At 42.9% G+C, this 23,163-nt stretch overlaps 1 protein-coding gene across 1 annotated transcript in view; it reads left to right on the top strand.

Moving 5' to 3' along the window:
- The first annotated feature begins 6,334 nt into the window (after positions 1-6,334).
- Positions 6,335-23,163, top strand: part of SH3RF1 (SH3 domain containing ring finger 1) — a 74,915-nt gene continuing 58,086 nt past the window's right edge. Inside the window, exon 1 of the mRNA XM_015416238.1 lies at positions 6,335-6,784. Coding sequence (XP_015271724.1) covers positions 6,404-6,784 — 381 coding nt within the window. The 5' untranslated portion in view covers positions 6,335-6,403. The remainder of the gene's footprint in view (positions 6,785-23,163) is intronic.

The following is a 23,163-nucleotide window of genomic DNA, read 5'->3' on the forward strand; positions in this document are numbered from 1 at the left end:
TTGTTTACTTTTTAAAAGTCCGTGCCGCTCGGCTTGGGAAAAGATCCCTCTTCTTCGCTTTAACGAATTCCCCAAAAGGTAACTTTACTGTTTTTGATTTTCACTCCCCCCTTCTTCTCCTGCTTAAACAATGTCCCGTTTTATTATGGGGGGGGCTACCCGCCCACCTCCTACGCTTTCTTCGGGGGGAATCAAAGACTTTTACAATTATTCGATCATCCAATCACGGTTTTCAGCATTTTTTCTGTCTCTTATATGCGTTTCATCGCTCCATCACTCCGGTGGGTCCGGTGGCGTGACTAGTCCCATCAGGGCACAATGCGGCAGGGCCTTTGGGGCATGGGGAAAGCCTCAATTTTCCGACCTTTGGGTCAGCAAAGAGGCAGCTCCCCGGTGCGCCCCGGGTTCGGAGCCTTTAAACTAAGGCTCTTTAGGTTCTCCGCTCATGCGGATCCCCCCCCCCAACTGCGCGTGGGTGAATCGCCTCTGGGAGCGTCCCGAGAGTGCGACCGCCATTCGCCTTGCCGTGGCCGGAATAAAACTGCCAGGCTCTACCTTCTGATGAGCCATTTGTTAAGTCTTGCCTCTCTCATCTGCCTCTCTCTTCTCTTGATACTGACAAGCTGATCTCCATTCTCTACCTTCTCTTTACACTCTATTTACCTTGTGTGTCCTGTTGTTTTTGTTTGTAAGCCTGTGAGCAAAGGCCGGAATAAAACTGCCAGGCTCTACCTTCTGATGAGCCATTTGTTAAGTCTTGCCTCTCTCATCTGCCTCTCTCTTCTCTTGATACTGACAAGCTGATCTCCATTCTCTACCTTCTCTTTACACTCTATTTACCTTGTGTGTCCTGTTGTTTTTGTTTGTAAGCCTGTGAGCAAAGACTGGCATTTCTTAACTCAGTGTTTTTAATCCGTGGGTCAGGAGCCTCAGGTGGGTCTTGGAGCTCCACCTGCTGGGTTGTAACCTCCTATCATGCCACCACTCTTTCTGCTGCTTTTGGGAACCACCTGCTGTTAGTGTATCTGGGTAGAGAGTAAAGGGCCTCATACCTCCTACAATCACAGAGAAGGCCAGCAGGAAAGCAAGTTGAGATCACTAAAATGAAGAGAAGAGGAGGAGATTGGATTTATACCCCGCCCTCCACTCAGAGTGGCTTACAAACGCCTTTCCGTTCCCTACCCCTCCCCACAACAGACACGCTGTGAGGTAGGTGGGGCTGAGAGAGCTCTTTCAAGAACAGCTCTGACAGAACTATGGCTTGTCCAAGGTCATCCAGCAGCTGCAAGTGGAGGAGTGGGGAATTTTTTTTAACACAGGCAAGGTCAGAGATACCCCCAACACTCACACACACACAAAAGCTTGCCCTTGCCTTCTTTTTCTTCCCCTGGCCTAGCCTTGCTCCCCATTAATTCATCTTCCAATGCTCCAGGTACTCTTGAAGAAAAAAGAAAGCCCAACTAATGAGATCACAATTCTGCCTCTTCTTGTAACATGATTGACTTCCAGTAGTGTGTTCCTGACTCACTGGGCAACCAAAATGATTGTCAACTGCCCTATGAGGATTGGTTAAAACACATAGGGCTGTTTAGCTTAGGAAAAAAGACGAATAAGGGGAGACATGATGAAGGTCTGTAAAATTATGCATGGTGCGGACAGAGTGGAGAGGGAGAAGTTTTCTCCCCTTCCCTGTAGTTGTGGGGTCCACCTCCACCCTGGAGCAAGGAGGAAGAGGCAGTGTGGATGTGTGAAGCAAGCTGAGAAGAGGCCCCCCAGGACTCCAGGCACACTTTCAGCTCCCCTTAAGGTAAGCACAGGTTCAGGGAATCATCTTCCGTGCAGCCACTCTCTGCTCCAGCTGCCGTGCTCTTGGTCCTGACCCATGCAGTCTGTGTTTGCCTTTCCCTCTACCTCCCAAGCGCCTTTGCACGGCCACCTTTAAATCCTGCCGTCACCATGGAAGTAGTCCGTCTCCTCTCCTCCAGGGCCACCCCTACCAGCCTAAGGGCATGCCTCCCCCAGTTAGGGCCACAGCTGACCCCATCATCCAGCTGCAAACAACTCTGTGGCCTTCTGTCCACACCTGTCCCACTGGCTCTGCCCTTGCAGGGCTCCCATGACTGTGCCCATGGCCAGAGGACAGGTGTATTTATAACTAAGGCCACAGTCCACAACCTGCTTTCAAGTACCTCTAATGCCCTAAGTGCTTATTACCACTTTATCTCTGATCATGGTTGATGACAGTCAGCCAAGTCTGTGTACTACACAAGTACTGTATTGGTGCTGACACTTGCAAATATGAAAGTCCTCTCCTCAGTGCTTACTCTGCAGTGGCTCATCCTGACCTGTTAGTCATCACTCAGTGCTCAGACACGCATATATGAACTAGCCATAGTACTTATTTCAGCAAACCATTTCTAAAGTAAACGCTTTCAGGTTTTACTCTAAGCACAAGTAGGCAATGCAGCAACTGACCCTTCCACTGGAGTAAGCACCCAGGCTAGAACTTTTTCTGCAAGGAAAAGAAAGTCAGAGAGGATCAGTGAGTTGGATGCAACTGCTGGTAGGAAAGTAACTGGGGGGATCTCCTCTGACTACCCAACAAAGTTATGTTGTAAGTCATGGGACCTGAATACACAAAAGCTATGTGAGATGGGGCTGCACTAAGAAAGGGAACTAGGCAGGATTGAGTGAAAAAGCTGTCTGAATACCATCCAATATTCATCTGCAGTTTCTACTTCCTTTGCTTTTCCCACTTAATTCTGAATGCCACTGAGCAGCTTTTAGTCTTATAGGGTTGCCAGCTCTGGGTTGGGGGATTTGGGGGTGGAGCCTGGAGAGGGTGGGGTTTTCAGAGGGCTAATAGTTCAATAAAGGTCACCCTCCAAAGCAGCCATTTTCTCTGGGGCAACTGACCTCTGAAATCTGGAGACCTCTAGACCGCACTTGGAAGCTGGTAATCCTCAAGCGGGGTATAAAAATTTTAAATAAATCCAACTCTTTATCGAAGCCAACCGCTCCAAAATTTACAGTAGGTTCCTCTGCGTGATCCCCCCCCCCAACCAAACAAAAACTGCGTCCAGCTGTACTTTCGAATGAACTCTACCATAGATCAGAACCTAAACCCGACCGTTTTGCCTTGAAGTTCGCCGTGGCTAATCCAGTGAAAGGACCATCGCTTCCTGTGAAGCCTTTCAGTCGCCACGCACAGCTGCGCAAGACTTCCCCCGTCCTCCTCAGTAGCACTACGGACGGAGTCCCGTCTCTCCTCCTCACCCGCCCCTTCCTTAAACGAGCCGTGCCTCCTCTTTTCCCTTACGGGCGACAACCTGCGGCTTTTCTACCACTAAGCGCGTGTCCCTGTGCTCTAAGGCGCGCGGGTCGGCGGCTCAGCCACCCTCCTCCTTCTCACGAGGAATCCACTTTAAACTCTGTTCTAGTTCAGCGCGAGTCCCGCAGTCGCTGGAGCCCCTGGTTTGGTGGTGGTGGTGGAGGAGGAGGAGGAGGAGGAGACGAGGGGGGGCGGCGGTTCCGCTTGTTCTTCCGAAGGAGACGCTGCCGAAGGATTGGCCAGCAGAGCCGCGTCGGAGTGCCCGGGGGCGAGAGGTGGGGTGGCGGCTACCACCTCCACGCCAGCCTGGGGCAAGAGAGGGGCGAGGGGCGGGGATGACGTTCTGAGAGGAGGGCGAGGGAATGGGAGCGCTTTGGGGGAGGAGGCGGCGGCGGCGGCTTGCTCGGGCTCGCACACGAGCCCCACCAGGGCTGAGGGAGCATGAGGAAGAGACACACGCACACACCCCGAGCTCCGCCCGCCCGCCCAAGGAGGCAGGAGCGCCAGGAAGTGGGAGGGCAACGGGCGGGCTCGCTGGCTCCGAGGCTCCCGCTCCCTCTCCCCTTCTCTACCTCAGAGCCTCGGCTCCTTCCCTAAGGCGGGGCGGCCTCCCGCGTCAACCCCCCTTTTGGGGAGGGAGGGAAGGAAGGAAGTGGCGGGGGAGAAGAGAGAGAAAGAGAGCGCTGCCTCTGTGCCGCCGCCGCCGCCGCGTTGTGAGAGACGGAGCGCTGCGGCTTCTCCTCACGGGAACAAAGAGGCGCGAAAGCGAGGGGCTGCGCGGGGAGAGGAGGAGGAGGAGGGAGCCCCCCTCGTTCTGACGGCCTCTGCGGACATGGTGAGTGGAGGGGGCGGGTGGGCGAGCTCGGGTGGCCCGGCCCCGGCCCCGGTTCCTTGCCGCCCCTGTATGCCTTCCCGCCCGGGGGCCGCAGGAAGGGGAGGGCGTGGAAGCGTTTCCCAGAGACTGTGAGAGAGACTCTCCCTTCGCTACGCGCCCCCTGCGGTATCAACGACCTCCCAGCCGCCGTGAGAAGGCTTCTCTCGGGCCACCTTTAGTAACAAGACACCGGCAGCCCGATCTCCATAGAGACCGCACTCGCCCTCCGCTCGTCTCCCAGTTAAGGGAACCGGCGGCTGCCGAGCGGTGCTTCTCTCTCCCGTCCACCCCCCCCCCCGAACCTGTGCGTCTCTTGTCTCTTCTTACGTTTATAGGTGGGTTTCCCTGCCTTATGCGGAGGTGTGGGTCTATATAACGTATCCTATGCACGTACAGGAAGCTATAATGCTTAATTTACACTCTCCGCGTCTGAAAGGAGGAGGCTTTCATTCAGTCTGTCAAGATCGGGTTGACGATGTCTCCCTCCCCCCGGCCCCACTCCCAGCCCAGCGTGTATGTCTTGGTAACAAGCTGGGAGGATTTCTCTGTTTCTAGCTCCTCCTCTCCTTTTTTTCCCCTCCGGCCTTGAAGTGATCTCGAAGGAAGTCTGGTGTTCATAATCCAAACTAGGAGGCATCTTCTTGTATTCGGCAGTTAGCTATGTCTATTATGACCGTGTACTAACCTCCTGTTACTAACTCAAAACGTCTGGGCAGAGTATATGCATGCTGCTTGTTCCAAACTCATTAGCTAGGAAAGTGTTTATGTAATACGTGTAATAGATAATGAAGTAAATAATCATTTTTCTGTCCTAAAGGGTAGTTTGGCTTAGGACATCTTGAAGATGGAAGAATAGTTTATCTTACTCTTCTAACTGCACTGCTTCAAAAAGTAAACTGTATAAATGCTGTTTGCTCTAAGAAGGTATTAAGGTGTGGGTTGTTTTTTTAAAAAACAACACTTACCACTTTTGAATCCATGGTCAGATTTAAAACCAAATGCAGGGGTATAATAATATGAGTCGAGCATTTTACCCCTTTCTTGAAAAAAATTAATATTTTTTCCTGAGTGTCTTCAAGAAGTTGATGCCTTAAAACTTCCTAATGGCTAGGGTCCAAAGAACTACTTCAGGAGTGTCCAAGTACACCACTGGGATTTTTAAAAAATTGAACAGTCAATGCTCCCTAAGTGCAACTGGCTTTTATAAAAGAGGGATTTTCAAAGATGTGTTGTGGTGTGGTGACTTCTAATGACCCCTTTGGTGCCTGGATCCAGTTGCAGAGTTCTCGAAATGCAATTTGCTGTGACTTTTGATTCACAAAAAATCATTGTAAAAATGGGTTATGAACAGATTACTCTTCATTGTGGCCTTGTAAGATGATTTTTGGGGAGTTGTTTACTTTGCTGAATTGTATTTCTCATTTAAGTTAGAGGCCTGCCATTATTTAACGTTAAGCATGGGCAGATTTGTAAGTATTAATAGGTTTCAGTCAAGTGTTTGAACTGTCCTGAACAGGAAAATGTCTTAACTGAAGTAATTTGAAGATATGAAGACTGTTGAGAGTTTATGAGAGCAATTATTATATGTTTTATAACTTCTGTGAAGGTTGTGGGTAACTGTAAATTTAGTGATATTTTGAACTTGGTCATTATTGCCAGCTTTCACTGTTGAAAAACAATAAGCTTGTAGCAATCTTAAGTACATTTCAGTTTTCTTATAAGATTGGCCTCTATATAACCAGATTCTCTTTCATTTATTGAAATCAGATTGCTGGGAAATTATGAATTTTAATAGATCTTTTATGACACTCCAAATGTAAGTTCTCTCGTGTGTATGATTTTAAATCAAATATTATGGATAATCTTATAATATAAAAAGTGTTTTATTCTTGATATATCAATAGGAATTAGATTACACATTAAACACAAGTAGTAGTTTGGGGGTTTTGTTTAGGGATTTTTTCCCCTTTATATTGTCATACTGTAAAAATGTATTTAAAAGCAAGGTATTTTTGTTGTTGAAATACCCTTTCCCTGTTTTCCATTGTTGTTAATCTCTCTCTCCCTCTCTCTCCTCTCTTTTATGAATAATTTTAGAGAAAAGAGTGAAGAGGCATGGATATAACATGATTCCTTTGACATACTCAAAAACAGTATGAATTTTATAAAAGTTAATTCCTTGGTGAAATAAATAAAAGATGGATGAATCGGCCTTATTGGATCTGTTGGAGTGCCCTGTCTGCTTAGAGCGCCTTGATGCTTCTGCAAAAGTCTTACCTTGCCAACATACATTTTGTAAACGGTGTCTGCTGGGTATTTTAAGTTCCAGAAATGAGCTGCGATGTCCAGAATGCAGGACGTTAGTTGACTGCAGTGTTGATGACCTTCCCAGTAATATCTTGCTAGTTCGATTACTGGATGGCATTAAACAGAGGCCCCGGAAACCTGGTGCTGGGGTGAATTGCACAAATTCATTAAGGGCCCAGAGTAGCACTGTTGCTAATTGCATTCCAAAAGATCTGCAGAGTTCTCAGAGTGGTCAGCCGCAGAGAGTGCAAGCACGGAGTCCCCCTGTTAGGGTAAGTGTTTAATGTGTGAATCACATGAGAAATGTAAATAAGTATGAATATATGTTCATTTGGGATCATCAGCCAATACCAGTTTGCATTGACATAATCCCGAAAATGGGATTTATAATGAGATGAGTCAAGGAAAGGTCATTAAAATGAATGTCTCAATTGCAAACTTTCAACAGCGTCTTCCAGTACTGAACATAGTTGAAGAAGGTTTGATGATGATGGCTGAAGAAGAGAAGTGGTAATCTTTTTAAAAACCCAAAAAACTTTTTCTTGTTGACTCCCTGTCCAAGCAGCCAGTACTGTTGACATTACAACTCTGCCTTTTAGGGGGGCTTCTTTGAGTTTTGGTAGTATCTTTGAATATGATGTGTGTATATATAAAAGTATTGCTCTATAAATGACAGGATGGTCTCTCTTGGAACCTCGTAATCTTTGTAAAGTCTGTGCATGTGTGAGAGAGAACAAGGGAAACTATAATAAGTTTGCTGTTCTTAGGCTGCAGTCCTAAACCTACTTGTTCCCACACAGATGTGTGTAGAATTGTAAGTTTTACATGCTGTGTATATTAAACACAGTTATGAGTTGTCTCATTAAGCAGAATTATGCCCTTCTAAATCAATGGGCTTATAAACTAATGGCACTTTTAATACCACTTTACTGATCAATTGTTATACATGAGATCTTCCAGGAATCCTTAATGAGGGGTCTATTTAACTTACTGTTGTCACTCAATAAACTGCCTATGTTCTTTCAATGTAAGGGTTTTACATTTTCACTTATTTGCAATCTGAGTTATCAACATTCAGTGTCTTGTATCTTCTGAATATTGATTAGAGACTTTCAGAATCCAGCTGAAATGATGCATCTACCTTCCTTGTTTTCTTGGCATTGTTCCATATTGTCAAATGTGTTGAGTGTAAATGTCAGAAACTTAAGTTATAATAATTCCAGACCTTCTAGTTGTAAAGGTTGCTCAGTAAGATGACTGACCTAATCTTGCTTTTGCCCACCAGGAGGTCACGTTAGATTCTTTTAAAAAGCTTTGCTTTTCATTTGTGATACTTGTGTGTGTAGAGCCTCTGGGTGCAGGTTGAACTTGTTGTGCAGTGATTAAGTGCTTCATCAGTTCCAAAGAATGCACTGTGTTTAGCGCAATAGTTCAAGAAATATGGGGAGGAAAAGCAGACTTTAAGGCATTTAAGTATTTAAAGTTTTTTAAAAAAAATTCAGTTACTACTTTAGCAAAACAAGTACATCTTATAGTGAAGTTGCTAGTGTAAGATGGGTTCTATAGCGATACAACCAGTTGGTAAGGGAGGTGCACACTGTTCCCTGATCCAGAATCCAGAAGATAAACACCAATTTCATTGTTGTATGTAATAAAAGGTTGACATAATTGGCATTTAATATATACCAGATGAAAACTGGTAGTCATGTAATTGTCTTTGAAACTTTTAAACTGTGTGTTGCATTTCTCTTTTAGGAAATGGTTTAAAGCATGATGAAATTCAACAAGAAACATGTTTTCAGCATTTGATTAGTCAGGTGGTCTTGTTTATTGAAATTGCCAGTATTGTTGCTTGTAAAGACCTGAAAAGATATTTTAAAATATGGCCAATTAGCATTGCTGAAAAATTGGGTCACCAGCAGCCTGGAGAAAAAATGTCATGCCCTTTAATACAAGCTTAATGGTATATTATTTACCTGGTAAATGTTGTTTACTTCCATGCCATGAAAGGTTTCGCATGCCCGGGTTCACACGTTCAGCCTCTATTAAAGGGAAGGATGTTTTTCTTCAGGCTTTTGGCAGCACTTCCCCCCACTGTGTCTCTAAATACATAAAATCGTAAACAAAGTGTACAAATTATAGATCTTAAATTAAACTGCAAGTTCCTGTGTGCCTCTTTGTTAGAGACTTTGAGATATAGAAGTGTGTGCATTCATTTGTTTTCAGACTTGTTTCCGCAAGACTGGATATCACTTTTGCTGTAAATTGTGATTGGACTACAACAAGAATCCATAGGGTATTGGAAGCAAAGTGCAGTGTGTCTAACCACCCCCACCCCACTGATCATCATACTTAATTATATGCCATCCCATGATGGTGTGCTGTTTGTAAATAGTAAGGTAAAACTTTTAAAGGTCAATCAGTGTATTATGCAGTTATAATTCCTCAGTTTCTCAAAGATTTCTTGAAAAGTTAATTAAGATACTGAATCATCTTATTGTCTGAGTAGTACTCTGTAGCAGTATAAAGCAGACATTGTGCAACATTTTGTTATGCTTTGCAGTACAGAGTACACTCATAGGTCATTTTATTATGCTTACTATTTGATAGGGTTGTGATCAGGTAACTTCCTGATATAGCTTGCTGACTAAACTTTTTTTGTCAGGAGATGTAAAATACTTTCCTTGTATTTTGCTTCCATAGTTCTGATGTTGCTGGATGACGTAGTATCAATAAGTAGTTCTAAAAATATGTCTAACTGGTTCTTCATTAAAAAATGTTAACATTTTCCCCTGTACCCCAGGGTATAAGTAAGGCAAAAATAGAAAGTGGTGAAAATTCTATGAATGCCTTTTTGTCAGTACACTAATCCTATTGCTCTCTTTATTTTTTCTCAGACTTTGTCATCTTGCTACCACTTTCCTTTTCCACTTCTGCTAGAACTGTTTGCATCTCTCATACTGTCTTACTCCTTCTCTGTGTTACCAGTTGGACTAAACTAATCAGAGATTGAAATGAATCAACAATCTTAGCACAACTGAGTGCTTTATGTGGAGCTGCCTTATACTGAGACAAATCATTTGTCCCTCTAGCTCAGGACTGATAGTGGCTCTAGGTTCTCAGGGAGAGAACATTTGTTATCTATTCTTTCTCTGTCACTTACCTGTCTTGCATGAGCAGTCATGTAAAGAAAAGCAGAATAGTTATCTGTGGTATGCAGAGGGAGATGTTTTTCTGAGTTCCTTAGAGGAACACCCTAATATGTGAATTAATTGAAAGGGTTGGTAGGGATTTCTTCTCAGTGTGGACAGGATCTGTCTTCATCTAAGAACCTGAGCTAACACATTTGGTGTAAACAACATGAATGTAGGAAGAACTAAAACTTGACCAGTGACTAGCACTGATGAGATGAATAATTGTTGGCAGATGAACAGTTTGGGCTTCTTTAAATGATGGCTGATCTTGCTAGCCAACCATTATTGGTGGTCAAAAGGAAAGGTGGTGGTAAATATGTTCATCTTTGCACACTGGCCTTGAGGGTTGGAATAGCCTTAATTACTGAGCATTAATTTCTGAAGTTGTAGATTTCAGCTACGTAGAATTTCTATGTAGAAGCTGTAATTTCTGAAGCTGTAGAATTCAGCTACATAGTAAACAATGAAAACTGCTGTTATGTTGAATGAAATTAATATACAGAAAAGATACTGAATCATACAAATCTGTTTATGTCCCCCTGTAGAATATATGCTGTGGTTCTTTGTATGCTGTATTATTATTTCGGGATAGAATTGTGTGTCTCTTCTGAATTGTGTTGTGTGATTTAGGGGCAATCTAACGGATTAACATTTATCTTGGTGTTGGCATCTCCAGTACAGAAAAGCTACATACTACACGTTAGCGTGATGATGGCCTATGCATTCATTGTCATTTGATGAGTGACAGTTATACATTGTGTTTGTCTAAAGCATCAGCAAATATATTTGCTTTAGACAAACACAGGTACAGATTAATCTCAATTAGTTTGGAGGGAGCAGAGTTATTGAATTAGAAAAAATTTGTACAATCGCATTCTACTGTTTTTCTTTAATTCAAATCAGAATTTTCCTTTGCAGAACTGATAAACTAATCTGGCTCTGTTTTCAGAAAGTTGTGTACTCCTGTCCCCAGTGCTCTCTTAGTACTGCATGAGCCTGGATATTTCCACTGCCTTCATGTGGTGATGTATACATAACCAGTCTCAACATGTGAGCTATCCAGTTTGTGCAGGAACTCCAATTTTAGAGGCTCTCACACATGTCAGGAGTCCTTAATTGGCTGAATGAACTTAGTTTTCCCCTTCAATTAAATTTATTCTGGTCAGTTTTTCTGTCAGAGTTAAACCATCTGGATAGCTTAAACTCAGCATCCTGTCACATTTGCCTGTGTCCTTTGACTAATGCTTTTTTTACAGATATACTGCTAGCAGAAAAACCGTCTTCATTACCATATAATCATTTAATAAATTATAGAGATTAATGTAGTAGACTACAAATAATATTATACCTTCTGTTTTCCCCGTTCTTCTCTTATGGTTTCCTTTTATGATGATGTGGCAATGGGAATGAACTGTCCAGTGTGAATTAGAATATATGATCTCTCTTAAAAGGATTTCTTGGCCCTTAAAACATATGTCATGTGTTCACAGCCAGTATTTTAAATGTTTTGCGTATCTGTTTAAGTACAAATTGACAGAATACTTTGGACTATAACCTATATTTTATGTCAAATGGTGAATCTGTGTGTAGTACTGCAGTGACACAAAAATAATTCTGGGATGATGAAGGTGCCAAGTAAGCGGGTCGCCCTCTTTCCTTTCCTTTCCTCAGTCCTGTCTTTCTCTGCCCACTTCTGGTATGGCACAGTTGTGCCAGGGAGCTATGCCTGTTTCTGCCCATAGTATGAATGTACATGGTACAGATTCTGGTTAGCTGCATGTGTACAGTGCAGTGATGCTGCATTTCACAAATGTAAGGTGATCTTAGCTCTTGTCATAGAGCTTTTTCATTTTGTCCATGTGGTTTTCCGGGTGGTACGAATACAATGCTTCATGAAGCAGCATATTTTATCAGCTCTCTTTATTCCTGTCATAAATCTGTATGCAGTACGAGTTCCTTTGAAATGGGAAGTCATTTAAGATGGAATGTAGTAAGACTGCAGGTGCAATAAATTGACAAGTAGCAGAGATTTTTATAGTTTGCATATGAAAAAGCTGTGATCTCCTATGATGGAGGGAGGCAAAGTAGTAGAAAAATAATAGGTAACTCTAAAAACTGATTTTGTGTATATTAATTTAGAATTGTGTAATCATTAAAAATGGAAAGTCATAGATACTGTGATTACATTGTTAGCTGTTTTATATGTAGTGATTTTACTTTACACCTACAGTTGACTTTTCCAAATTTTTATTTATATATAATAGAGTAACCACTCTGCTGATACATGGAAATAACCAGCCCATTGTGATGCATTCTTGGGTATGCTGATACCCATCAATCATGTAGCAGCATGTTAACAATGCCCCTGTATCACCTGCTAATGCCATCACACCTTCCTGAGGTCATCCTGCTCCCTGAGAAGGAGCATGGAAAACACTGCACACCTACCCACCATTGCATGGAAGACTGTGGCATCCGTTGAGAGCCCTGTGGCTACCAGCTTTCAGAGAGTTCTGCAGATGGAGGTTAAAATCCTCTTCTGCAGGGATTCAGGTCCAGGGGCAAGGGGAGAGAATACCTCACAGAACAACCTTTTGGAAGGTAAGGGGACCACAGACACTGGGAAGTGCAATCCTAGACAGTGAGTTTAGAAGGGTGTAAAGATTGCTCTGTAAAGTAGCCAAAAGGGAATGTGTAGTGGAACGTTCTCAGGTGGTTGTTATCGTCTCTGCAATAACTCATTGTGGCAGTGCATTCGTGGATTGCAGGAGTGAGGGGATTCAGATCCCACTGAAGGGGGACTAGGAATAAGGCAAAGTTCAGCTTTTTTGGCCAGTAGTGAAACAGGACAATACAATGTAGAGTGGGCATGCAGAAAGACCATTATAGGGCACTTGGAACTGCACTGGGCTTGGTATCAAAACATCCATATATAATAGGGGAGAAAAGAATGCAGAGAAAGGCATACTATTGTAGAACAGCACAGGCTTAGACTGCATTCAGTTCTCCTCCATGGCAGCCCTGGAAGTAGTCTTAGCACAGCTGAAGTTTTGCACCATCTGATCGTATTGCTGGAAAGAGATGGCTTGTGCTGAATGACGGAATTCTGAAATGAAGTCAGATGAATGGGGTAGCCAGCACTCTTGATCTACCAATGTTTCTCTGTGTTTGAAAGCTATGCTGGCAGACTGCAGAATCACAGGCAGAGTTGTGCCTATCACTGGATGTCCATGATGGGTATAACTGCTGGTTAGATAAACTACCTGTTAAGCAGCTTACAATGGTGCAGGGTTCAGGCTAGAATAACAGAGTTGTTACGCCATATAGTAGCTACGTGTACTGGTCACTACCTGTTAGCAGAGGTCATTTCGGGGGGGAAGCGGGGGATCGCAGTCCCCCCGGGTGAGGTGTGTGGGGGGGCACACAACGAAGCCACACCAGCTGCTTCCGGCCGCCCCGCTTCCGGCCCTCATTCAGCCAGGAGGAGGCAGGAGAAGAGGGAGGGTAAGTTGCTTCCTCCCCGCCTCTCCCCACCCCTGCCTGCCTGGGGCCAGGGAGGGCCTTGGCGGGGCTTCCTCGCACTCCCGCCGGCCTTGCAGGTCCACCGCCGGGCCTTATGATGTCAGGGGGTGTGGCATATGCTAATGACTTATGCTAATGAGTTCCCCTAGCTCTTTTTCTACGAAACGACCTCTGCCTGTTAGTAATGTTCAGGTGGGTAGCCGTGTTGGTCTGAAGCAATAGAACAAAGTTTGAGTCCAGTGGCACCTTTTGAGACCAACACAAAAGCTTAAACCTAGAATTAAACTTTGTAGGTTTGGGTGGCTGGTACTGCGCTGCAAATGTGGGCCATCCTTGTCTCTTCCCCATTGAAGGGCTGCCTGACAAAAACAAAAATGAGTAATGTTCTGTGGTAGCAAGGAGCAGCAAGTAGACTTAAGTATTCTGAACATGGCATAAACTGTGGCTCAAAAAAATGGTAACACCCAGGTGTTCTTCCCATTCCTATGGCTCTGCCACTCCCCCCAAGGCATTTCCAAATATCAAGATTCACTGCTGAGAGCCAGCGTGGTGTGGTGGTTAAGAGCGGCAGGCTCTAATTTGGAGAACTGGGTTTGATTCCCCACCCCTCCACATGCAGCCAGCTCGGTACACTTGGATCAGTCACAGTTCTCCCAGAGCTCTCTCAGCCCCACATATCTCACAGGGTGTCTGTTGTGGGGAGAGAAAGGGAAGGCAATTGTAAGCCGCTCTGAGATTCCGTCAGGTAGCGAAGTGCGAGGTATAAAAACCAACTCTTCTTCAGTTGAGGAAAATAGTATAGTCATTGGACCAATATTTAAACATTTGTTGTAAGAATTGGAACTCTGCCTGTAGTTCCTTTATGGCTTTTCCCACAGACACTGAGCCAGCAAAATAGCAAATGACATGAGTGTTTGGCCAGTGGTTGGTTGTTTTCCCTGCCCCTTCCCCCACATGTGAGATTACTCAGATATGTTATCACAGACATGTTATCACTCATGGTGATGTTCTGCTAGCACAGCTCCATTTTTCATCCTTACCTTACTAGCAATTGTTGAAGGAGGAAGAGTTGACAAGCTAACATGCAGTAGATACATGTTGCTGGTTGGGTAAGAGGAGTATTTGCAGTAGTTCACATTTGAGGCAAAGAATCTCTCTCCCTTGCTTACCTGTTTGAAGTGCATTTTCTGTCCATCTGTTGGAGGAGTGAAAAATCCAGGTCAGTGTTCATGTCCTGAGGTAGAGTACCTGTAAAGCTGTTGTTGTGCACAGCAGTGTTAGCAGTATGGTGAAACAATGTTTGTTCTCCTTGGTCATTCATGCAGTCTGTCCTGTCTTTAGCATTCTCATCGTCAAAGTCCCCTGTGTGTGGTCTAAGTGTGCATGAAATGATGCCTTATCTGAGAAATCAGTTTCTTGGCTTAGATTTTTATAGCACCCAGGTGCACTGTGACTGGCTGCAGACTTAGTTGGTACACAAAACTGTGCTGTGGCTAAATGGAGATGGCAGAAGTCAGACAGGTGAACTTTGTTTTTCACTGCCATTAAATTTGACTGCTGACATAACATTACACTGGCACTGGAGGCGCTGCATAGGCTAAGGAAGCACCATTCTCCCCTGAGATGCCCGCAGCCCTTCCCATTTCTGGCCCGTGCACCATGTTTACATTGGCAAAGCACTGTCAAGGTGCCACACTGGCGTAGCTCCAGTGCATCTTCAAATTGTATTGAGGTGAAGTTGCTATCCTAAGCAATTCACAGACTGCCTTCAGGATTGTGTCCTCAGTCTCCTTGATTGGAACATAGCTTGACTCAAACTATTGGAATGAGACTGATCTTACTTTTTTAATGTGACTGAAAGAGTTTTTTCGACTACATGCTAAAACAGCATTTCCCTAGAGTTGTTGGGAACTCGTGTAACATGTTAGCCATGAAAACCCTCTGTATAGTTCATAGCGTCAGGGCTTGATTTTAATTATTGCAGAAGACCCCCTTTTTAATGAAAATACTTTTCATTGTTCTTGTTTTTTTCTGAGCCAATGAAGATGTAGCCTTAAGGAAACAGAAGTTGTTTATTTAGCACATTCATCTTCCATAGAAGGTAGTTGAAAACATGTTCCTCCAGTTCATGTCATAAGAGCAGTTACTAGTGATTAAGCCCAACTGAGCTCAGTTGGATGTTTAAATAAACAGTACAATCCTTTTGGTGTGTTTAGAGTTGTAGTACTACTTTCTGTTCTGTTTTCTACAGAAACATATTACAGTACTTGAGCTTTGATAGAGCAAAGAATGTTATGTTCTAGGACCAGTATAGTAACTGTTGTTCCCTCGGGCCTTGCAAAAGTTGAAATCTATCCATTAGGAAATATATATGACCAAATCTTGTCATTTTCATTACTAGAAATGCAAGTATTTAGTTCGTTTCTGAAACAGAAGGTGAGGTTACATTATAAAATAGATCAGTGTTGTTGGCTTTATTTCCACATACTGTCTTAATTCCATATGTGAAATCAGTTAATCAAGCTGCATCTTAAGCATGTGGTTAAGAATGTGATAACAGTTTTCTGCGCTTCTGTGTATTTCTCTAAAAAGTAATAACTTGTTCTATTCACCTGCTTCCCTCCAGGGGAGATTATTTTGGAGTCATTCCCCTAACATTCCATTTCACATAGCCCTTAAATGAAAGGTTTAAACCATACTCACATAACAGTTTTTGTCAAGGACATTGTCCAAATTTACAAAATTTGCGTCATATTTTAACAATAAAGGATATATTGCTCTTGCTCGCTCTTTTTGAAAAGCCTTTTTTATAACAAGTGTTCACTGTAGAAAAGATTTTTCAGCTGTTGAATAAGGGACAAGGTTGAATAAGGAAGAAGGTTGCTTATCTTGCATGAAGTTGGATAGGAGAGTGTTGATATTTAAATGCTTTAGTTAATAGCTTTATGAGGTTACAAATACCTGTGCCTTTCCAGGGCTTAAAATGGTCTTTAACACGTGACCGCCCCGCCCCCTAGAGGTTCTCTTCCGGAGCTCCGTACCTGAGAGCTCCCCCCCGACTAGAGCCCTGCCTGTGCCTTTCCAGGGCTTAAAATGGTCTTTAAACACTCTGAATGCCTAGATTGTGGTAATTTGATGAAGTGAACATTCTGAGCATGATTGGATCAAAATTAAGCATGCAAGTATATTTGATTTTGAAGAAAGAATTAAGCGCATGCTTTAACTAGCCCCCATTGAAATCAGTGGGACAAATGCTTAACAATTGCTTGTGCTGTGATCTCGGTTTGTGTTTTAATAGCATGCTTCACCTTTACCTTGATGGCTTTAATGTAGAGTTGGAACAGAATTATTTGGGATATTTTCATAATCAGTACTGGCAATAAAGCATTTTTGGTACTTTTATTTAAAAAAATATTGATCTATATGATTCTTATGTTTGTGCCCTTCCCTTAAGATGCATGCTGTCCAGTTCTTAGGCAAGGAGCTAGATGTGCAGCCTTTCTAGTAATAACTGTTTCATGCATTTCTTTTAAAGCAGAATTAAATTTATAAATTTTTTGCTTTTGCTTTTTTACAAGGATATGGAGAGTCGGCGTAAAAATTCCTCAGTAAACTTTCCTGAATGTCAGCTTGATAAAACAAAGATAGCTTCTGTCCTTTCTGCAAAGCTGTGACTTGACTTTTTAGTCTGCCTTTCTCACTGAGATTCAAACCCAATTACACTGGGTAAATCAATGTCATCAATAGGATATGACATCTAATAAGCAATGTAATTAGACTGGGTTTAAATTTGAAACAAAGCAAAAAGTATTAGACATGATAGGATATGTTAAACAATGCAGAAAATGGTATTACGTAAGTAGAAGACAATGTGGTGGGAGTAGGATAATGCATATAGCAAATAGGTAATGCATACTAAACACAGTGGTCTAGTTCACAGTCTCCTTTGTAAAAAGCACCTTCCCAAAGTGTTTCATCATAATACAGCCTTATTACCTTTACAGAAATGCCTTCTTGAACAATTCTGTTTTACATAGTTTGTGGAAAGACAGAAGCATGGGAGCATTCCTTACCAGGGATGCATGTGTATGGGCAGTTGCCCATTTGTAGGGTGACACCCTATAACAGACTGCACTTTTTAAAAGCATCGAAGTGCAGTACAGAGTAAAGGACTGTGAAGGGTTAATTTTTCACAAACAGAGAGCCTTGAGTGACAGACTACTCCAGCTGAGCAGAAAAGGTCTGGAGAGAGCTGGTTGCTGAGAAATGAGTCAGATTTTTGCTTTAACTGAGAAGAGTTGAGTACTGAGACAGTCTGAGTCTAGCCCTGACAGGAAAAGGGTTTAGTGCCGACAGAGTCGGATTTCTACTTTGCTTGAGTTGAGTACTGACAGTGAGATTTCTGCCTTGACTGAATGCAGTCTGATTTCAGCCTTAGCTAAGATCTGGGTGAAAGTCTGGCAAAGAAGTTTGGGAAGTAGGCTAAGACTCCTGTTTGAGAGAGAGAGAATAAGATTCCCTAACCAGTCAAACAGGGAGTTATCTGAAGAGTAGAGATCCCTGGTTTGCTGTGGTTAGAAACTGCCTTTAGAGACCTTAAGAGTCAGTTAAAAACTCAAGACGAGTATTGGGGTTTCAAGAGAAGGGGTTTGGGTACAGGAAAGCAGGTACCAGCCTTCTGGACACCAAAAGAGTAAGAGAATACTCAAACTGACCTAGAGTGTTTGGGAAAACACTGGAACAAAAGCTTCTCAACATAAAGGTTTAAATCACTGAATAGCTTAAGAAACTCTCACTAGCCTAAGAACTAAAGTCTGTGCATGTACTGCAACCCCTGATTTCACCTGACCTTTCCCCTCTGTGTTAAGTACAATATTTTGTTATTTTTGAATTTTAAAACATCTCAAGTGCCAATTTCAGTGGTTTAAGTGAAGGTCAATCCTGACTCTTCCCTCAGGTTCCTGGATTGAACCAGCAGTAAAATATCATACTGACCCAGGGTGGGACAGCCAAAGTTCTTCAGCAAAGAAAAAAAATAGACCACTAGGACTGCTCAGACAGAAAGGGAAAGAAAAATGGAGGGAAAATCTTGCCTCTGAGGGAGGGAAGTAGCTGAGGTCGTCATACACCCCTAGAAGGCCCTGGGACTATGGGGGAGTTCCAGTAGGAGGGGAAATGGAGGGAACCTTTTGAGCTGTTCTTTCTTCCTGGGACTGATGCTTAATATGAAAGCTCCCCCCCCCCAATCCCTTCATTAACTTTAGTTATTGACTGTTTTGGTCACCGGACTTTTGCTTTGTATTCTTTTTTAAATGTTACTGGCTTGTTTGCAGAACATCAACCAATTGCAAAATCCTCTCTCTCTTAATTGAAGCTACCACTGAACTCACTGGCTAAGAGTTTTGTGGGACATAAATCTTAAAATATTTTATAGAAAGAAGTGATTGAAATATTTTAATCCAGACTGTAATTGTCTACATTTTTAATATTGTCCTCTGAAGTGTCTTTTTGACACCCCCCCCCGGCTCTTCTGTAATATTGCCTGTGTTGTGTAACAGATGGCCGCAAAAGACACAGATATTGAATGGTAGTATATAGAAGCCTCACCAGTTGCTGACCCACTGTCTCGCCGACGTGGGGATACAGGGGCTCGCTCTTCAATGGCTTGCCTCTTTTCTCCAAGGTCGGGGACAGAGGGTGGCGATAGGGGAACAGCAGTCCCGGAGGCACCCACTTGAATGTGGTGTGCCTCAGGGGGCAGTGCTTTCCCCGATGTTGTTTAACATCTACATACGCCCCCTCGCCCAGATTGCCAGGAGGTTTGGTCTGGGTTGTCATCAATATGCTGATTACACCCAGCTCTATCTGATGTTGGGCGGCCGGTCGGGCTCCGACCCAGAAGACCTGAACCGGGCACTACAGGCCGTGGCTGGGTGGCTCAGGCTAAGCCGGCTGAAACTAAACCCAGCGAAGACGGAGGTCCTGTGACTGAGTCGGAGCCGACCAGGGTTGGGGCTCCCTGTCCCGACCTTCGATGGGGCGCTGTTGGTGCCAGCGTCGGAGGTTAGGAGTTTGGGAGTGCTCCTGGACCCCTCCTTAACTATGGAGGCCCAGGTGGCAGCCACTGCCAGATCGACATTTTATCATCTTAGGCTGATTTGGCAGTTGGTTTCCGTCCTCGGCCGCGATGACCTGGCTACAGTGATCCATGCAACGGTCACCTCAAGTTTAGACTATTGTAATGCTCTCTACATGGGGCTGCCTTTGGGGCAGATCCGGAAGCTGCAGGTAGTGCAGAATGCGGCGGCCAGGCTGATGATGGGCCTCCCCAAGTGGGAGCACATCCAGCCTGGACTGAAAGCGCTGCACTGGCTGCCAATAGCATACCGAATTCACTTCAAAGTGCTGGTACTTACCTTTAAAGCCCTACATGGCCAGGGTCCGACTTACCTGAGGGACCGCCTTTCCCCACATATACCCCCAATCTCAATAAATAAATAACATAAATAAATTTTGGGGGTTCAAGTCTTAATTGGTAAATTTATCAAGTAAACATTTAGTTAATTTAGCATCCTTCAATCAGTCAAGTTAAATTAAAGGCAAATTTCATTTTTAGGCTAGTTTGGCTTTATTGTATAATACAAAATAAATAAGAAAATGTTAATGGGTTGAATCCAGAACTTATTTTCCAGTAGCTGAAGCGCTTTTCCTCTGGCAGAGGATGGCAGTCTTTATGATACTCTGCTCCCACTGCGGATCCCCACATAGTTCCATAATCTGTTCCCCAGGGTCTCTTGTTCCTATGGCAGCATTTCAGGGAGCACAGTGGGCTTAAGGGAGGAGAGGATAGATGAGAACATTCAGTTCCATGAGAAGAATTCCACTTGCAGCTAGAAACTTTAACTAGTGACAACTATTGTTGCATGGTAATTTATCTTTCACTACCTTGTAATGCATCTCTCACTTACTGACTGAGATTTTTGTAGTATATTAATTTAAATTCTAGTTATTGCATAAAGACAAAGTATCAAGCTAATACTTGTTAATCAATTGTTGGTTATGCTCTTAACATATTTAGCTTTAGTCTACGTGGGCATTTTTTTTTCATTCTAATAACTATCCAACCTGTACTGCATTTATTTGAAAGTGATGTCTTGATTCTGTAACAAGAAATACACCCATTATTTCCAGGGACAAATAAGGGCTAAGGAAGGTTTCTACATTCAAATAGTCATGATATAGCCAGGATCAAATGTTGTGATATTACTATGATGGGTGGGAAATCAAGAGAGGGGTCCATGAGAGGCAAATGTTGTTCCTAGTTCATCACAATAATCACTAGAGGGTTGGATACCACTATGTGATAATGCTGTTTTGTTGCTCGAAACATATTATATAAGAGCTGCTGTAAGACAAAATTTTGATTTCCTCCCTATTTCTGACCAGTGTTTCTTTGTAAAAAACAATGTAAAGGTGAAAGAAAGTAATTATTGGAGGTTGAAGGATTTGCTGAAGTATACCTTGCACTATGTCTTGTGTAAGCAGAAATACAGGACTTTGCGTAAGAGCTATTTGCAGTAACTTTCTTGTGCAAATGGAGATGTTCCACAGAATGTACTCTAGAGCCCAGAATCTGGCATGCAGTTCAATTTTGTTGGGATTATTTTATATATAACAAAATTGTCGCTTTTTACATGTAGTGGGATGTTCTAAACCAGTAAGGAGGTAGGTCTTTAAAACATTGAAGAAAACAAAACCAAAGATAGGGGATTAGAATGAAGTTTATAGAGCTTTGGTGTAGGGGAAAATCTGATATGATAGAGGAGAACTGGGGAGGGAGGAAAAGGGAATGCAGAGACAGAAAAGAGAAAGGGAGGGACTCTTAGAGGGAGCTCAGTTCAGTTTTGATTTCTACTGTGGGTAGATTTGAACAAATTCCTGCTTTTCAGTCCGCTGGTGGTGAGTGTCATCAAGTCACAGTGACTCATGGCAACCCCATAGGGTTTTCAAGGCAAGAGATGTTGAGAGGTGGTGACCCTGGGCTTCTTTGGTTTCCCATCCAAATACTAGCCAGAGTCAACTCTACTCAGCTTCTGAGATCTGACAGAATTGGGCTAGCCTGGGCTATCCATGTCAGGGTGCTTTTCAACCTACAGTCCCATTAACTCGAGAAAGGTAAGCATGTTAATCTGCTGCAGCAAAAATAAACAGGAATCTTGTAGCACTATAGTGATTTACAAAGTTTTATTCCAGTATAAGTTTTTATGGACTAGAGTCAAGTGCATCAGATGCATGAAGTAGGTCATGGCTGGTGGTGTTTTATGTATAGGAACATGTGTGTGATGTAGGGTTGCCAGCCCAGCAGGAAACTGGTGGAATGGGGACATGGTGGGACACTGGCATAATGTCATTTTCTGGGCAAACAATAAGTGATGTCATTGTGCTGACAGAGTTTCCTGTGAATCCTAAGGAGCTGCATTGATGCAATGATGTCACTTCTGAGTTTGCCCCAGAAGTGATGTCACAGTGTTGCTCCAATGTTGACTTTTGGAGCATTTGTTCACTTGCCAGCTTTTCAAGTGGCAGTAGAGGTTGGAGGCTGCTGCCAGGATGTCTCTGGCTGTAGTGGGTGACCTGGCAACCCTAGTGTGATATATAATATTGAACTGTTTATATGTATGTATATTTGTGAAATGGTAAAGGAAGACTGGGCCAAGGAGCAGGGATTTGCTGTATCCCCTGCAATATTTACAAATTGTTGTTTTGGTAGAATTTTATGTATTTAAGAAATCTATATGCCTCCTCTCCAGAGTCCTGGTTTTAGAGTTCCAGTCTTTGTAGTGCTCCAAAGCATCTCTTTTACATTGAGGTGCAATTCATATGATGAAGGCTCTGAGTAAGGAAGCCTGAGGTTCAGCCAAGGCCTTTGGATAATAATATTATAATCACACTGCTGCACTGCATCTTGTGGCCTGAATGGAAAATGGGTATTAAATTTAACGAGACACACCAGATTTTACACTGCACGGTTTCCCCACAGATAAATGTAAGGAAATTTTAAATAACTTCAAAACTTGGGTTGGATAAGTGTCTTTAGAATAAAAGCCCATCTTGCAACTTTGCAAATCAGTTCAGGCTGTGTTATTTATTTTTAAGGGATGTCAATAACTTTTTAGCTATAATGTTTGATTTGTGGTGAAATAACATAAGTGTTATTAAAATTCAGGTGAGTACCCTTGTTGGTCTGAAGCAGTAAAACAAAGTTTGAGTCCGGTGGCACCTTTAAGACCAACAACGTTTTATTCAAAGTGTAAGCTTTCATGTGCAAAGCACACTTTTTCAGATGAATAATGTTATTAGTGAGTAATCTGCAAAGCATTATCCCATTTACAAGTCTGATAAATTTCAACATTAAAATCAGAAGATGAACATATGCTTGCCTTTTTTTTTTTAAGCAATCTGATTTATTCAGGTGAGTGAACCTGTTATAGAGCACTGTTTCCTTAAGCCTTTGTATTCCGGAGGATTGTTAGGAAGCAATATAAGGCAGAATTGTTTAAAATATTGCTTACATGGTCTGGGATGAATTTCTGCACTGATAGCGCTTTTCTGGCAGGAAGCTGTAGAGCAATTTCTGGTAGAGAAGTTGTTCTACTAGTTTTCCTCATAGTGCATTGTCACTTGCACATTAGTAAGCAGTGTCCCTAAAGTACAGCTAGTTTAATTTTTCTTTCTATAATTGAAAAAGCAATTGGGGTATAAAACAACAGCAGGATTTTCCCACTGGTGTGCTTTTATTCTGGTCTGTATAACACCGTGGAGTACAAAAATATTCTGATTTTTTTTTTTTTAGAACACCTCCAGAACAATTAGTTCTTTTCCCTGTTCCTTACCATCCTCAGCAGAGCATGGGAGAGCAAGAACCCAGTAATTTT

Source organism: Gekko japonicus, unplaced genomic scaffold (assembly GCF_001447785.1).
Source record: "Gekko japonicus isolate JY-2015 unplaced genomic scaffold, Gekko_japonicus_V1.1 scaffold593, whole genome shotgun sequence".
In the NCBI taxonomy this organism is placed as follows: domain Eukaryota; kingdom Metazoa; phylum Chordata; class Lepidosauria; order Squamata; family Gekkonidae; genus Gekko; species Gekko japonicus.